The 18,627-nt window shown below is 41.5% G+C and overlaps 1 protein-coding gene across 2 annotated transcripts in view; it reads right to left on the bottom strand.

Moving 5' to 3' along the window:
* Positions 1 to 18,166, bottom strand: part of tmtc1 (transmembrane O-mannosyltransferase targeting cadherins 1) — a 152,865-nt gene extending 134,699 nt beyond the window's left edge. Inside the window, exons 1-3 of one of the 2 annotated variants that reach the window (XM_044343776.1) lie at positions 17,791 to 18,166; positions 6,244 to 6,361; positions 4,471 to 4,961 (exon numbers count right to left, since the gene is read on the bottom strand). In XM_044343776.1, the coding sequence (XP_044199711.1) occupies positions 4,471 to 4,766 (296 nt within the window). In that variant the 5' untranslated portion in view covers positions 4,767 to 4,961; positions 6,244 to 6,361; positions 17,791 to 18,166. Of the gene's footprint in view, positions 1 to 4,470; positions 4,962 to 6,243; positions 7,288 to 17,790 lie in introns of those variants that run through there. The other variant, XM_044343775.1, reaches the window with a different exon arrangement.
* Positions 18,167 to 18,627: the final 461 nt, after the last annotated feature.

Here is an 18,627-nt window from a genome sequence, read left to right as displayed (position 1 = left end):
CATCGGTTTTGAAGTACATCAGAACCTTGAACAATGAAGTTGTGCACTGAGCCTCTCTCAGCTGTGGGTCTACTGATCTGACTCCAATCTGTGAAACCAAGCCATCTCCTTCATCTCTGTTGTGCAGATGATCATACATAACGCTCAAACAGCTGCAGGAGAGAAAATGACTGTCAGATGATTCAGTGCCAAAAATCTGTGTTTCAAAAAACAGACAACATCAAAACAATGCATACTTGTCACTGAATGAGAGACAGATGCAAAATATCCTACCTAAACGCAGCCGTACAGCTTTTATCAAACTGGTCAGTAACTACTTTCCATTCACCAAATGGTGTCTATTAATACTTTTAATTGTGAAAAGTCCAGATAGCATTTGGAGTTGAACGCACTCTGTTCAATTTCTACGGGGAGAGAAAGAGCAGATAAATCAGACCTGACATTCACTGTGACCTGAATTAACCTTTAATCTTTATTTCTGCAAGAGCGTGTGTCTCTCCACATGCACATGTATATGTAGCCTACTATGTATGCTGCAGTCCCATTTCCGCTCCTGACCCATGCGGTGCTGAGTGCACTACTTTCTCCAGCAATCTCTCTTGTATAATTGTAGAAGTAATTGTTATTAGTGTCCGTATATTTCTTAGTATTCCCCGTTGTAAGTTTGCTTAGTTGTGAGTCAGTTATTTGTACCTCTCTGCAATGTTCACATTTTAGAGAAGGATATTAATATTTTCCTCATTAATAATGTATTATTTCACAACCCGCGACCCATCGGCTATTAATCAGAATGTTAATTTTTATGACCCAACTCGCCCGATCTGAGGATTAACCGCTGTGCCGGCGGATATAACTGCAATCTACACATCACTAGTAACTATAGTAACAGTATGAGAAGACATGCTCCGTTGTAGTCAGTGCTCAGTTCAGTTTGTCATTTGCTAAGTGATAGTCTAAAATAAATAAATAATCATATATAAAATCCCTTCTGTCCCGGAGGCATCCTGGGGAAGATCTCTGTTCATCCTGAACACATTTTCTACCATCCCTGGGACGATGCAATGCCATTAGTCTGAGCCCTGGTAGCAGCTGAGAGGTAAGGATTGTACTAAAAGTTAACACACCACACATTGCTGATGGAGAAGAGTGCAGCTGCACATTCGTTCCCCACCCAGATATGTCGGGAGGGTCTGCCATGTGAACCAGCTTCCTCCACATGACAAGCTAATGAAGACAGTGTGGAGAGGCTGACGGCCAAATATCCCTGGAAGCCGCACGACAAAGCAGTGAACTTCCACCCCGAGTGAGCAATAAGGCAACACCTGTCACTCCTGAAAGATCACCTTCCCCTCCATTGTCTCTGACCATTACGGCGGCTCTGCTGTCTCCAACACACACTCGGCATTAAGTGGTGTAGTGTGTGTTTCTGAGAGCAGATGCTCCTGCAAAGCCGTAAGCCACGCTGCCCGCTCTCTGGAGAAGCATTAAGCTGCCAATATCATCTTCAACAACTGTATTACCAGAGGGAGGACTGGCGAGCAGCTGCTTGAGAGGTTGTAACACTGTTGGGTAATTAGACTGAGTATCATCAAACAATGAAACCGTCCTGTTGCCTGACCAAACACAAGCCACGGTTCCCACACTCACACTCAAGTCCTTTTGGTTTTAGTTATCTTAAGTGCGCAGTGTGCTGATGGACTTCTGCCTGAAGACACATTAATAGCCCTTTTCCATACACATGTGCTGACTTAGCTTGAATCAGTTTGACTTGGCACGTCAGCCCGGCACAGCAGGGATTTGGATCTCCATTACAACAGAGCGACCCACTTAAAGGTGTGTCTTTAACTCATGACGCACTTGTCTTGAGTCGATGATGTTAAAAGTTTACCCTTTACTAGAACAGTGGATAAACACATTTGATTTCCTTTCAATTCTCCACAATCAAAGTTCCCCGTTATTTAAAACCATTTAATATGAAGCAGCAGCAGGAGGTGTTTTCATCAGCAGTAACTTAACACGACTCCTACACAGCGGAAAGTGAACAGGAAACAGTCAAATAAAGCTGATATCTGAAAGTACAAACAGGGACACGGGAGAGAAACTAAACTTCAAACCACAGAGATTCAGTTAGAAGCTACAAAAGGACTGATGGCTGAACATAGAGGCTTTTAAAATGTCTTTCTCTCCGGTCTTCAGTACAGACATGAGTTGAGTCTCACAACACACAGATTGTCTGAAAGGGAGAAGGGGGGTCGTCACAGGTTGGCCCTGCCAGTAAGACATTACTGCAACCTGCTTGGAGATGGGTCGGCATTCTTTGGCCTGACTCCACAGATGGTTCATCTCGGGTGCAACTTTGCACAAATTGGTGCATTTAAACTGGTAATGGATATGCAAATCAACACGGCATGGTTTGACTCAGAGCAGCTAAAAGTGCCAATGAAAACCCCTCCACATCTGTCACCAGACGAGCCAACCACATTCCATTACACTGTCTCTATGCAGCTATGATGTGCCTATGATGACTTATAATGTGTCAGAGGTGTAATGAATCTCTCTATGAGGATCAATACATCATGTAAAGGGGCAGTGTTACTGATATTTTAACATTCTCATTTTAAAATCTTAATAGTTAAGGTCTCAGTATGTAAGGTCTAAAGGCAAGGTGTTGGCTGGTCAGAATGGCCACACTCGAAGGGACACAACAAACTGTACAAATAGGGATAACAGCACACACTTTCACAGTCTTTTCTTTGATGTCAGATGCATTCATGGTGTTGCACTGAAAACTGATGAAAGTAGTAGCGTGAAGAATGAAAAAAAAGAAAAAAAAGAAACTGAAAACCTGCTCACTTTCTCACCTCCACACACCTGGTCAATCCCTGCTTGAAGCCGAGGTGACTGTTGCATTGTCTGTTTTGTAAAAGTAACAAAACTTGCTGGATGCAGCCCTCCAATTCTATTGCCAGAAAAGCAGTTTTGGATGCTGTTAGACGATCGAACAAGCATACTGAGGCCTTCGGTGTTGGCTATCATTTGAAATTGTATACTAGTGCAGATACCATACCTGAGTTACCTTTGATTCTTCTCTTTGACAAATATAAACATTTTTCTACAAAACCTTTTTCTCATTCGACAGAAGAAGGCACAGTTTTGTCTGAGCACACGCAGCCTAACAAGAACTTTGACTGAAGTCAAGTTTTGATACTTGACTTTTTTCAAAACTTTGTGCAATGGACACATTTCAGTTGGTACCAAAAAGTATTTATGATCCTGAATCAGACTGAATCAGCAGTTAAGAATGAGTATGGCTGGGTAGCAAACCTTAAGTCCATGTTTTCTCTAATTCTTTCCCACCATTTTCATCTTTTCTCAACAAAGATGCAATTTATTTTGGAGGGAAACAATCTGCCTTTTTATATTCTGAAGTTTAAACCCATCAGAGACCTTTGTATACAGCATTACAACCTCAAAATGCATCATCAGCTGAATTATAAAATTAAAAGAAAAAAAAAAGAAAACAAACTTGATTAGGGCTGTTTTCTGCATCAGCAAGCCTCCATTTGGACATTTTCCCTCACTTAGAAACAGTGTGTGGGCTGCCCTCTTTTCCTAACGCTGCAACATAATATCATTTATAACACAATCCCACCCTGTTCTGGATGCTGGCCACGGCTCCTCCAACACAAAACAGCGCCAAACTGAGCGCAGCAGACCCGCCCTCCTGGAGCACAGCATGATGCGAAACACGCCGTGTTTTCCCATCCACAACTTTAAATCCCCTCCCTCCATCCTAACTAACCCACATTGCACCCCTCCTTCTCCGCTGCCATCAAAGTGAAAGTCCTAAAAAAAAAAGCTGCAAAACAAGTTCCAGATAAACCCTCTCTGTGTCTACTTTTGGCTCCGTGTCATCTGAATTTCTTTACTCCTTAAACCTGTATTTGTATCAACAGTGTAGTGTGGAGTGTGGAGAGATTTGCTGGGACAAGCTCAGTGTGCAGCTGGCCAGCCAGGCTGCTCTTCCTGCTGTAACTCTATATAAATATTTATTATGGGAGCTGAGACTTGAAGAAGGCACATAATGGAAACCTGTAGGCTGTCGAGAAATCTCTACAATATTCCTAGAATCCCCCCACAGGCGTCTATTGTGAATTAATAGCGACCGCTGTACACTTGGTATTTTCTGTCTCATATGAAGCCGCTATAATAATCTAATAAAGTATTATGTTGAGAAATATTAAGATCTTGTTATTCTAAAGTTGCCTGTGAGGCTGCAACAGCTTATTTCCATAAGCGGACAGCTGCATGACGTCAGCTTTAATAGCTTGTTTATATCGCTTTCATAGGAGAGATAGTTCGCAACTGGCCTCTTACGTCGGGTTAATGGCGATAACAAGGCGGGTAAACCAGCATAAAGTGTTTGTTTTCGGTGAAGACGGCGGACTTGTGAGAGCAGAGGGAACTTACTTGAAGGTGAGGATGCACAGCGGTCTGTAAGACTTGTGGCTCGTGTTGTCCGCCATCCTCTTGCCCCAGAAGTCGTTGCTGAAGATGTTTCTGAGGCTGGAGCCTGGTCGGACGTCCGGGTTGTTGATGATAGCCCAAACATCGTCGTGCACCAACTCCCCGCGGAGAGAGTTGCTGTAGCACAGGGCGCACAGGGCGGCCAGCACAGCGTAGCGACCCGCAGCCAACACCACCTCCGGCCGGACGCTCACCCGCGGCTGCTGGCGGGATTTTTTCTCCCGTGCCGGCGCTGTCATGTCGGTCCTGGCTTCCCCCGCGGCTCCGCTGGGCTGAGGATGGAACTGGGACCACCGGAGGATACGTCCATCCCGCTCGGCAGGTAGCGGCTGTGTGTGCGGTGAATTGCTGGGACAGTGTGGATGTGTTGTGCTGCCTTCAGGTGCGGTTCGTGAACGTCGGACTACGGCGTACTCCAGTGTTTAACGGACAACCTGTCAGAGCGTTTACTTTTGTCAATTGTGGAGTTAACATTTCTGCAGACATTTTGTAATACAAACTGTAGGCTATTTTTTTAAACAGTAGTTAGATTAGCAAGGCCTATTGGTTGACTGCCATATATTATTTACATGTCTGTTTTTGATTTTTTGTAAAATAATAACCAAATGAGCATAAGAAGAAAAAAAGTGTGGAAAATCTTAACTAAAGGTCCACTTACTTTTCTTCCAGAAAGCAGCTTTTTTCAGAAAGAAAGAAAAAATGCTTTTGAAAAACCTAGTAGATTAAGTAGACCTTGAGTTATTTTTTTATTGTCAATAAACTAAACTTGATTAGCATAAATGCCACAGTGGCTAACAAAAAAGCCTTTAAAAAAATGTTTACGACTCAAGTTTGTAAACCAACCTAGCTAGACTATTTCTTCCTATGAGTGTCAACCATGAATTTATTATAAGAGCTGGATACTATGCCCCTGCTCAGCCTTGCAGCCAATTTTTCCCCACTTTTCACTCGCAGTATTGCAACGATAAATACTCCTGCAGCTCAAAAAGCATTTTCCCCATAGACCACCATTGTAAAAGAGACGTCTGTAAAACTTTTGACCAGACACCTCGAACTGCAAACAACGTCAATTATGCCTCTTTCTGTTATGCATTTTTGATCCATAGAAGTTTTATATTTGTTAAACTTTCCTCGAGTTGAGAAAAGCAATTTAAAAATCCATGATGTCATCACAGTGTAAAGTCTGTGGGCCAAGCAAGAACTCGCAGGCAGGGCCAGTGGGAGAAACACCACTGCACATATTCAGTGGACCGCACAACGCGGAAGCAAACCCAGAAGCTAAAAACTTTTTTTTGGCATACGTGCAGGCAGGCAATTATTGGACTGAATGGGTGCCATTTTCAGTTCGGTATCCAGCTCTTATACTAGATCCATGGTTTCAACCATTGACTGTAGACATCGTGACACCTCCCCAAACGTGAAGCCAAAACCTCTCAACTGCCCCCTGCTGGCTGGCTACAGTATACATCATAAGTCCCGCCCCCTCCATGTTAGCGGATGGGACATGAGCCAAACTAGATAATCAAAGTACACATCAAATACATTTTTCCCAAAGATAGGTTCTGACAGTTTAGGTAGTTCTTATCACGCTGATGTATGTCCAAGTGCTCATTTTTCTGATAACTTGTTTGATGAAATTTGTTTTAATTAGTTATTTCATGATATAAAATAGAGGTGAGATGTCATGATTGACAGCTGTGACAGCCGCTCTCAAACCTCCATCAGGCAGCAGGACAGCTGAGGGGGCGTGTCCTGCAGATCGTCATCCGGCTACCCAACTCTACTGCGCAGACTCTGGCTCCAAATGACATCACACAAGCAAGATGGCAGCTCCCTGGAAGGAGATATTTTGGCTTCACTTTAGCAAAAACAATTTCCTTGTTGTGAAGTTATTATTGTCATTATGAATTTGAAGTTGCTTTTAATACAGTAAGAATAAACCACTGCAAAATTATTTTTCTGAAGGAAAATAAGACTGAGAATACTAGAAAATTGTAAGAGTATGAAGGAAAACACCCGTCAAGGACTGACAAAAAACACTGGAGTCTTTGGGAAGGAAACATGAAGAAGGAATGGGATGATGAAGGAGATGATGCGATATGGCATTTGGATGTACGAGCTTATGTAGAGTACTTGAAAGCAACATCAGCAATGAGAACCCGCCTGCGAACGCATGCGCAGGAGGGCGCTGCCTCCCCGGGCCGACAGTAACATCAGCAGCAGAAAATCAATGCAGCCCGGCAGAAACTGCATGAGCGCATGATTGCGATGGCACAGACTTGACCTTTTTTCTCCGCACACCGAGCGATAATAAACTAACGAGTCCGACAGGAGGAGGAGGGAGTGACAGTGAGCAAGTGACAGGAGAGTAAGGAGACACATGCAGGATGCTCCTGTAGGAGAAGTAGACATTAACATGTTATGGGCCCCTGCCGTGCATGCGCGCATCCAAAAGGTGTGTATGTGGATGCAAGTACAGGTATTGATTACTATGAGTGCTTATGTCCTGTATGTTACAAACTGCTGTGTATCAGCTGCATTGTTAGAAGCCACAAATCCTGTTTTGTTGTTTACTCTTTAATTACTTTACAATAAAAACCTTATTTTTGAACTTGTGCCAGTAGAAACTAGTCCAACTGTCTGTGAAGATTCTCAGCCATCCAGGCCATGGTTATCCAAGGGAGGTTGAATCGAGGGCAGCTGGACTTGGTTGTAGATACTTAAAGACGTTTCGCCTCTCATCCAAGGGGCTTCCTTTCATCCCTTCTCCTGGGAAGGGATGAAAGGACAGCATTGTAGATGGCTTATCCCCCACCTACAATGTTGTCCTTTCATCCCTTCCCAGGAGACTTAACAACCATTCACATTTGGCCTCATGTGACAACTCCAACGACTGTCGTGTACACCTGGCCTCAGATAACTCCAACAACTCTTAACAACTGTCATTACAACAGCCAGGAGCACTAACGAACCAAGTGGTATCAATGACCTTGATAATGACCTCACAGAGCTTAAATACTTGGTACTCCCTGCCAGTCAGTTAGAAATGAAGAAGCCCCCTTGGATGAAAGGCGAAACGTCTTCAGGTATCTACAACCAAGTCCAGTTGCCCTCGAATCAACCCTCCTTGGACAAGCTGTGCTAGTCTCTACTACACTGGGTGTCTGCGTATATGGATAGACAGCTGATGAACTTAATGTCACACAGTTAAGTTTAAGGACACAGAGGTTATGTTCTCTGTATTTCTTCTGAGAAGTTGGTTTGAGCAGCTTGAGGGGAGTAACATCTTTAAAAACTTGGCAGGTATGTTATAGGCTGATTCCAACCACCAGTGTAAAAATAAAGGGAATCAAAAGAATAACAGAACAGATTATTTCACAAATATCATAAATATCAGAGACAATCTATTGATTTTGAGACTGTGGAAGTGTTACATCCAACAAAATAGGTGCCAGTCCTGAGAGCAGCTCTACATCATGTTCTGCACACGTTAAGCCCTGAATAACAACATCATGAACATGTCACAGAATTAACCAACAACCATTTTGATCATTTATCAAGCAGTTAAGTGATAATCGTACAAAAACATTCTCTTCCAGTTTATTAAATGTGAGGATTTGCTGCTTTTTCTGTTTTGTATTATATTGTAAATGAAATAGAACAAGCGACGTGTCCTTGGGTTTTGGGAAATCTTTGATTGGTACTTTTCACTATTTCCTGTTATTTAATACACTAAACAAATAATCGATCATTAAAAAAAAGGTCAACAGATTAATTGATTAGGATTTATTGCAGAGCTGTTGCATTGGATTCCATTCAATTGTGCAGGTGTACCTAATAAACTCATAGAATCTTACTCTGTCAGTACTCAGTAACGTATGTTTATCTCAATGTTCAGAAAAATCTCTTTTGCTCTCTTGGCTTCTCTTGCATTTGTTTCCCCGGGAATTGGGATCATTTTACAGAGCAGAAGCGAGAGAGGTTTGAGAGAGAGACGACGAGATGGAGTGGCTGTGAGAGAGAGCCTGAGGGCAGACAGCAGAGAGTCAGTCAACAACATGCTGAACATCTGGCCTGACCATCTCATTGCGATTCCTGTTGCGTGGTGGCCAGCTGGTCACTGAGTGCTCGGCCTCCTGCTCCGAAACAGAGCTCATTTCAGTCTGAGGCGCCACGGCACACTGCAGCAGCTGCTCACGCTGAAAAAATACTGACCTTCTCTCTCCTTCTTTCTTACCTTTACTCCTGTTCAAACACCTGAAAAACCTGACAATAAAAGGACAATGCCGTAGAGTCCTGCAGTAAATGCTAATCTGGTTTAGATTTTATTGAGGTTGTCAGGTGGATATTTTTTATATTTACAATGAAACAAATCTGTAACATGAAAGCTTTCAGCGCTCGTATCAACCCTTGTTTTACCAGTAGCTCGGTTCCAAACTGAATTTTTTCAGTGATTCCAATAGGTCTTCGTAAGCAGGATTACGAATAAAGACGTCATATGGTGACAAAACTGCTCAAACTGCAACTAGCAAATTGTAGCTGCTTCCTTGCATCAGCGTGCTGGAAATATCACTCGCTATTGACTGGTGTGGGCAAAATAACCTCCTCTCCCAAACAGAACACAACTAACACAAACATGATATCAGACTGAATAATTAATTTAAAGATCCCCTCCAGACATATATTAAGACAAAAAAATATTTAGCTTGGAACAGTAATGTGTGTCTGATATGGTTTCTCAATGGAAAAAAAGGTATAATTACCACATTAAAATCCTTAAACTTACTCCTTCTCCCTCCCTGGAAAATTCCAGATTTTTAATCAATAATTTCAAAAGTGTAAATTCAAATCTCACTTTTAATGAGCACACTTTCCACTTTCAGCAGATGAATGTGAGAACAGCCTTCTAGTGTCAAACTCTGTACATACTTCATTCTGCACAGTGACGCTCCAACATCAAACTGAAGCAACAAGAAGTAAAAAACATATTTTTGAGTGGAGGGGGACTTTTTAAAAAATGGTAATTCTGTTATCAGCACCAGGCAGCTCTCTCAACATAAAAGCTCTGATAAACCCACTATACACTACCTGATAAGCACCAAATGACAGACAAAGTCAGTGATTAGCTGGTAAACACAATGGAGCATTTAGTAACTAAAGAGACATATTTTTCTTAGCAGCTGGTGCAGAACAAAATAAAGCTAAAAGGAGGGTAAATATTTGACTTATATTCATTAAGTGGATAAACCATACTTGAAGTGAACTTGCTCCCTGTGTATTAGATGTATAAATATGCGATTATAACAACTTTTAAGACAATAAAGGGGCTGTGGGTTTAGCAATTTTTTGTGGAGTTCTTCTGCCCCCAAGTGGCCAAGAAATCCTTCAAATGTTCAGAAAAATGGAAACTTGAACATCTATATTTGCATGACTACTGGACAAGGCCATCTACTAAGGAAAATCATGTGATACTATTGAAAGCTCTAGAACAGCTACTGACTGGACTTTGTGGTGAGATTGTTTACCCAAAAACTCAACATCACTTATTGGGGCAATTGTACAGTTGGTATTTATTATTCTGTTATTTTGTCTAGCCTGCAGTGTATTATATTGAAAGCACATTGTCAAAAGCTCATAAACAGATTTGCAATTGTGATGAAATATTCTAAAGTCAAGATTCACTTACTGGCTTTTTTGGAAGCGTTTTAGCTCATCCCAGCTTATCCCTTCCTCAGCGAATGGAACTTCACATGACCGAAGTCCCATACTTGTCAAGTGACGACACCTGGTAGTTTGGGCTTGAGCAAACAATAATCTGTTGCGTCCGCTTTGTTTTACATTAAACTACTAGAAATGGAGCTTGATTGAAATATGAAATGGAGGTTTTTGCCCTTAACATTCTACATATGCACTTCTTCACAACCACTGATCGTACAGATTGTAACTGTGACAGAAATCGTGGCAATTTTGTAAAAGATAGCAGGTAACACAAGGCCCTGGCTGGCATATACAGTCTGGATCTTCTATTTTTCACAGATGATAAATACCACTCGTTTTATAATGTTTTGTTTGTACAGGAAATGACTAATGGAGCATGCACATGCTTTTGCAGTAGCTATGGTGTGTGTGTGTGTAAAGCTGAGTGACTGGTTGTTGCAGTCGGGTCAGCAGGGCCACGAGGGGCACTGGAGCAATACAGGCTGACAGACCTCCTGCTATCCATGACTGCTGCTTGTACAAGTTGGTTCTCTGCTCTGCTACACACACAAACACACACTTGGAGAACTTACCAAAGGCAAGTTCCAGGGGTTATAAAAGGAGGAGTTATTAGAGGGGCTTGGGGTAGTTACAGAACAAACTCCTATCCCAAAGAGCTACAGTATGTACGGATTACTTTCATATCTATGGATTTAAACATATCTTATCGCCTAATATTTGCATGGTGTTCAGTTTGAGCACACTTTAAAGTCCAACTGAAAATAAACAGCTTTATTTGTCTGTAACAACAGCCTATGCTGTACATACATATCTGCTCTATAAACCAAAAAGGGAGAAATGTATATCTTATATATCATATATTTTCGGTTTCATGATGTCACCCCCTATCTTTGCATTTATTCATAAGAGTACCTTTAGTTCCCCATCTAAGTAGATGGAGAATGTGTTTCCATACAGCCTGCTCTAACATCAGTGTTTTATCACGGGCAGCGCAGATGGTCACACTGAGCCTGATTGCATCCTGCTACACAACACAAGAGTCAGACTCTGAACAACAACCCACATTAGCTTTCCTGCTAAAGTCTCCTTCTTATCGTACTTACAAACGAGGGATGTGTAGATGATGTCAGAGGGGCTGGGGCTCAAATTCATAAAAGCAATTTTTGCAAATAATTAAATAAATATATGCTTAGAATGACTACTTTTGCAACACTGTTAAAGGGATATTAAAATGTATGTATTTAAGAAAAACCCATGGCTGAGGTTGGTTCAAACACTGCTACATGACAGTTAATTAATGATACATGCAAAGAAATGAAGTGTTTTTCAGTAGAGTTATGTTGCGTAGTGAATAAGTGTACTGAATCAGAGGAGGGAACCAGAGGAAAGAGAGGAAGGCGTTTTCTCTAGGGGAGCTCAAGACAAAATGCTCAGATGAAAGAGCAGCAGAGAGAGACAGTTGAGAGGAAGAGATGAAAGTTCAGACCAGCAGCCTTCAACACTCTTCTCCCTTCCTTTCATCTCCTTACACCCCATCTGGCCTGTTGCACTTCACCCAGCATTCCTCATCAGCATCATCATTAGGGCGAAACCTGCTCTGCTCCTGTCTGACACTTCGTCCTCCCAGGGTTGGTCAGCCTTGTGTTTTAATTCATCTGGCGGAGGAGAGAAACACCTGTACCCAGGTAGCCCCCCACAAGGCTGGATGTCCTTATCAAGCTATTGTCTGTACGCACAGCTTCTGTCATCACCACATCAGCTATTCAATGCTCTCTGTGAATCACAAGAGACCGACAGAGGGAGGAAAATGAAACACCTGCTCTCTCCATCTCCATCACTCTTCTTTGCTCTCAAGGCTCCCTGCTGAGCTACAAGAGGAACTGCCAGGAGGAACTATTTAGCATCAGGTGTTTGAAATATGAGCATCCCGCTAGAGCTGATTTCTGCATTTGTTTAAAGGGCTTTTGTGCTTTCAAGATCCCATGTGCTATTTATTATGGCGGCTAAACACTGCCAGAAACTGGAGGAACTCTCTGTGAAACTGCTTGTTCCCTGAAAGACGACGACATAATCAACAAATGCCTCATGTTTTTTAAAAAAAATTCCATCAAGTAGATGTGTTCAGTACTCAATCCTGAAGTTGAACTGAGTGTAAGGAATGAATAGTCACTTACCAAAGCAGCGGCTCTTAGTGTTGGAGCTCAGATATTCAGCACATTATTTCCTGGTAAAAAGACTGTAACTGTTTTAAGTAGGTTCATGGTTAGCTACTGGTGAGCTACTGACCTTACAAACAGTGATTATACAGTTTTAGTTTTATACTGTGGACTGAGATCCATTTACCTTATCTGTTGACATCTATTTTGCATTTTATCTAATGTATGAAGTACATATTTAGTAAATGTTTTGTTTAAATATCTATAAAATCTTAATTTTCAGTCAAAACTGGATTAAAATTAACCAGGCTAACTTTGAAGCTGTATGTAGTATCTCCCATAGTTAAACCTCCTTTTTCAACAACTTGACAGAGGTTTGGAGAAATGCAAGAATAAAAATCTGTTCGAAAAGGGCAGTGAAGTGACTGACCAATGTTACATTTCAAACTCATAAAATTACATTACACGAAAGTCACTTTTACCCAAGCAAAACCCAACTAAAGAGGAATTTTCGAATTCACAGTTAAGAGATTGACAGCCTCAGGATTGCCAAATGTCTATATTATCATGATTTTTTGAAGAAGATTTTCCCCAGACCTCCTCCACCATGATGCAGAAGACGTGCGGCTACACAATTGTTAGGTTTCTTCCAAATACTATGGTTTAAATCTTTAAAACTTCTTTCTTAACTGTCTGATGGCCAATACAGACATCCTTTCTTCTCGATACCAATTGATGCCCATAATCAGGATAGAGTTAAAAGATTGATCACTTTTAAAGCCAGACCCAAGCTGTAGACTGACATTTTAACTATCAACTGTGTGAGCCAGTGCTGACATATTCTGGTGACATTTGCTATTTTCAGTGTAAGATGAAGAAAAAAGGTGCTTCTCCATCTTTCCCAGTCTCTGAAATGACCTTTCTCAGATCAGGACTTTCTTTTAAGTTGTCTTCAATCGTATTTTTACACACTGACATTTTAGTGACTGAATTGTAATTTTTTGCTTTTCTTTTAACTCGGATGTGATCTTTTATTGTGGTTTTTATCTTTCATCTTATGTTACACATGGTGAAATACTTAGTTTTCGCTTATTAAGTCTCAAACTACCACCACTGAAGTACGCACTGTGTATTCTATTATCACTTTATTTTATCTTATGTTTATTAACATTATCAAAAGGGTTTTATTTTCCCTCCTATGTACATTTAATAATAATAATTATTAATATTATTATTGCAGTTGCTTTGGTGTAACTTCTTTCATTTTGGATGTAAGTGACTAAATAATAAATGGCAGTGGCCGGAAGGAAGGGAACGAGCAGGCATCCTCCACTGTGGTATTTCATTTCATTATTACAGCTGGCTGGCTGATTGCCACCAAACGGCAATGGCACTCGTTACGACACAGCCTGACATCCCGAGCATAGGAGGCCTGTTAAATATTACCCATAGTGCTTTAGGTTGAATAGGCCATTAGAGAAAAGGGTGATTAGAGCAGCACTCAGCTATGAAGAGCACAGGGACGCCTGCACTTGATGAGCCCCTCAGGGGTACAGCACAGGGGACAGGCGGTCAAAGTGGCTGGACAAGGAAGACTGACACTTAATATGCAATCACATGGAGTGATTAACAAGGCTAATGCAATTAAGTGCTACATGAAGCAGGCTGCTAAGGAGATGACTGTATTGTAAAATAATAAATGCAGCCATTATGAAGTGAAGATGGTTGATAGAGTTAGGGCCAAAGCAGCATTGTTTAATGGCCACCCCAGGAGTCATCTCCTCAGTTGAAGGACTGAAATGAATGCAGATTTAAGCATTGAGACAATAGCATGAACTTGAAAATATGATTTATGAAACTACCACACAGCATCGGAATGAGCACTGCTTTGATCACTGATTAGATTCAGCTGCAGAAATTACTACCAGCCAACCAGTCTCTCATATACATTACATAGGCTACATATGAGAGATGCTAATTTATGTGGGTGTTACAAGTCTCAGCCTGTTGAGATGCAGCAGTATCACTGTATCCCTCATGCAGTATAGACTAGGAAATAGCTAAATACTGCAGCTGGTTTTAAGGCTTTATCATAAGAAATGGTCTATGTGAAGCTTATACAGTCCAACCATGCAGGCATTCCCTATATAAAGAGGTTATGATGTAATTCACTGCCTACTTTTCATGCAAAATATTTTAGAACTTAAATATGAAGAGAAAAATGCATGTGGTTTTTCAGTCTTTGTCACACAATTCATTTTTTATGAATGCTGCAACTATAGCTCCAAGTCTTGAGATGCATGAGTGCTGTCCAAGCTGTTTACAGCTACATTTAAAGGGGACATATTATGCTTTTTGTGGTTTTGTTATTTATATACTGTTATGATGTCGGATATCAATGTTAAACATGGTCAAAGTTTCAAAACTTGCAGTTAACATTTGTAGAGATGCTCCCTGCAAGTCAAAAGTCAGGGCTTTACCTGCTCTCAATCCTTCATTTGCAAAGTTTTTTTCTACCTTGCCAACAAGCTGACGTCAGCTTGTCATGCATGTCCATAAACAGCCGTCCATTCTGTAGCCTTGGTTGCTATGGTTTTTCTATGTGTTGTTTGTGTTGTCCGTTCTCATATTTCAGATTGGATTTTGGTTCGAACATGTACGGATGGAGTTGAGAAGTTGACATTTCAAGAAAAAGTAGCCACTATAGTTTGTTTCATGGTTTGTTGACATAACTTCCGCAGCTGGCTGAAGTCTGAAAAAACACTGGTATTGGCACCCTTCAAATCAGTTTGAAAAAAATAGTAACATTTGACTAACCTGTGATAAATTAGAAATTAGACTCACCTGTGATAATTTGTCAGTGCCCACATGACTTAAATTAGCCAATGAATGATCGCTTTAATGCTTAAAAAAGCCTTTTCTTATTTCCTGTTCCTTTTTCACGATGGTGAAGACATCAGAAGTGCTATTATCACCAAACATAAGACCTCTAAAGGGTACAAGACCATCTCCAAAGACCTTGGTATCCCTGTTTCGACAGTGCGCAACGTTAGTAAGAAGTTTGCTAAGTGTGTAACTGTCAAGAACCTCTCTGGACATGGGGGGAAGAGGAAAATCAATGAGAGGAGCCTTCAAAGGTTGGTGCGAACTGTGGAAAAAACCCCACATAAAACATCCAAAGAGCTGAGGGCTGACCTGGAACAATCTGGAATCATGGTTTTAACATGTACCATACACCACACACTAAACCAAGAACTGCATTAGGGGTAAAGGCCAAGGGGACCCTGCTACTGAAAAAAAAAAACATAAAAAAGAACGACTGATCTTTGCCAAAGAGTACCAGGACAAACCACAATCCTTCTGTGAAAATGTTCTGTGGACAGATGAAACCAAAATAGAGCTTTTTGGCAATGCAAACAAGCGATTTGTTTATAGATGACGAAATGAAGCGTATAAGGAAAAGAACACTACCTACAGTTAAGCATGGTGGAGGATCCATAATGTTGTGGGGCTGCTTTGCTGCCTCTGGTACTGAAGGCCTTGACTGTATTGAAGGAGTCATTAAATCAGAGGATTACCAAGGGATTTTAGGGCTAAATGTGCTACCCAGTGTAAGACAGCTAGGTTTGAGTCGAAGATTGTGGTTCTCCAGCATGATAAAGACCCAAAGCACACATCAAAAAGCACTCAAGAATGGTTGAAAAGGAAAAAATGTACTGTTTTAAACTGGCCAGCAATGAGTCCTGTTCTCAATCCTATTGAAAATCTTTGGAGAGAGCTGAAATCTGCCATTAGGGAAAGGAATCCTGCAAACATTTAAGAGCTTGAACAAATTGCAAAGGAAGAGTGGGAGAAACTATCAGCTGACAGGTGCAAGAAGCTCATAGATGGCTATAAGAAACGTTCGGAGGCAGTCATCGTTGCCAAAGGCTGTGCAACCAAATATTAAGGAAGGGTTAAGGGTTATAAAGGGAAGCCTTTATTACTGTCAAGTTTTATATATTCTCTTTCTTCTTTGAAATTACTACATATAAGTTGATTTTTTTTTTTTTTTGTTAAATTACTCTGGACATCCTATTAAAATATTCTGATGATACAAACTTTGTACATTTCCATTTATTTCTGAAGATATTCTTCATATTATTCTTCATTTCTGAAGAAAAAATTCAAGGGTGCCAATAATGGTGACCAGCATTGTATATGAAAAATGTCGCTTGTTGTCGCTCTGCCCTCATCTACCCTGTTTTCAGCTCTGATAAACCCAGCGTACATTACCTGTCCAGCACCAAACATCAGAAAACGTTAGCAACTAGCTGGTGAACATAAAGGTGCACTGAGCAGCTAAAGAGCCAGATATTCTGTTGGTGTATAATAGAGCTAAATAGAAAGTGAATATTAAACTTACATCATCATATGGACTGAAATACAACTCAAAATGAATGCTAATGTTGCTCCATGTCTGTTTGCTAACATTAACAACTTCATAAGGTGATGTCAGTGTTTGTGTTTACAACTTGTCACACCGACAAAAGAAAAGAAAAAGTCAGTGAAGGCAGCTTTAATTCTACTACTATGATTGTTTTATCTTTGTTAAATGAGGTGCTTTAGATTTTATACACAACTACTGAAGCTACTGCATCATGGGAAGGATTTGAACCTCAGTGCTTTTGCTAAATTTGCAATTGGAAAATAAAAACAGTCCATACTACAGAGAGAGACAGCAGGGTGGACAGCTGACATGCATGGTTCAGCACATCCTATCTAAAAGTTTCAACATACACGAATGTGCTCCACACAGCAGTCCCTGCAGGTGTAGGCACCTACAGTATGCTGGTCATAAAGTTTGGGAGTTCCACACAGAGCAGATGACAACATTTATGTCACTCAAACCCTCCTGGCTATGTGGATGAGAAAAGTAGAATTTGGACTGAAGGGTTAGCAAGATGAAGGAACATCAGGGTCAAGGATGACTATAAAAACTGTACTGTGCTTTACTGTGGAGGAGACTTCTAATCATTTATCAGGTCATAGAATGTGAAATACTGCTGTTCAAATCAATAACTAAGTATTTAATTAGCCTTAATTAGAATAAAGTCTGTGTTGCTAGGATCCTTTGTCAGCTCGAGCTCTGTGTGACGCACGCACACAGACACAGACACACACACACACACACACACACACACACACACAGGAGTTGCATTAAAGATTATCAAAGGCAAAATCAAACAGCTTGCCAGTGGAGCACAGCAGGAAATGATTTTTCTGTGCCATGTTTTGAGGACACCAAAAAATTTCTGCAGTGCTGTCAAAACATGTCAAATTAGTTGAGTAAGAGCAGAATGTTAATTCACTGGGGGAATGAAAAGAAACAGTTTAAGAGTTGGCCTACCTTTCCACCCATGTGCCCCAAGCTATCCATGCATGTATGTGGGTCGCTGCCTCTGACAGATACACACCTCTCGGCTGAGAGGGTTTTCACGCAGCATACACAGTACAACACATAACTTCAGCTGTCATGGAGAAGGGCTTGTTAGAGTTCAGCTCTCCTTTCTCATTTCAGAATGGGTTTGATGTAGGGATGCACGATATTATCGGCACGTCAACGGTATCGGCCGATAAAAGCTCTAAAATGAAATATCGATATGGGTGAATTCTGCCGATTATGAGCAGCCGATATGTCACCTTCTCCTCCGCTGCTTGACTGTGCTTCCCTCCACAGACTGTTTCACCCTGACGGTCCCGGTGCTTCCTCCGCAGGCTCCACTTCACTCAAGCAGCCCATCAGACCCGCTGCTTCTTCCCACTTTAACCTGAATAACAAACCGGGGCTCAGTGCCCCACATGGACAGTCGGGGCTAACGCTAGCTGAGAGGCTAGCGGAGCGTTAGCCTCTCAGCTAACGTTAGCCCAGGCTCTCCATGTGGATCCAACTGGACCACTGAGCCCGGTTTGTTATTCAGGTTAAAGTGGGAAGAAGCAGCAGGTTTGACGGGCTGCATCCACATACATGCATGGATAGGGGCTCAGTGCCCCACATGGACAGTCGGGGCTAACGTTAGCTGAGAGGCTAACGCTAGCTGAGAGGCTAGCGGAGCGTTAGCCTCTCAGCTAACGTTAGCCCAGGCTCTCCATGTGGATCCAACTGGACCACTGAGCCCCGGTTTGTTATTCAGGTTAAAGTGGGAAGAAGCAGCAGGTCTGACGGGCTGCTTGAGTGAAGTGGAGC

Source organism: Thunnus albacares, chromosome 23 (genome assembly GCF_914725855.1).
Source record: "Thunnus albacares chromosome 23, fThuAlb1.1, whole genome shotgun sequence".
NCBI classification, from domain to species: Eukaryota; Metazoa; Chordata; class Actinopteri; order Scombriformes; family Scombridae; genus Thunnus; species Thunnus albacares.
The sequence above is the reverse complement of the archived record's forward strand: the minus strand, read 5'-3'. Positions and strand labels throughout refer to the sequence as shown.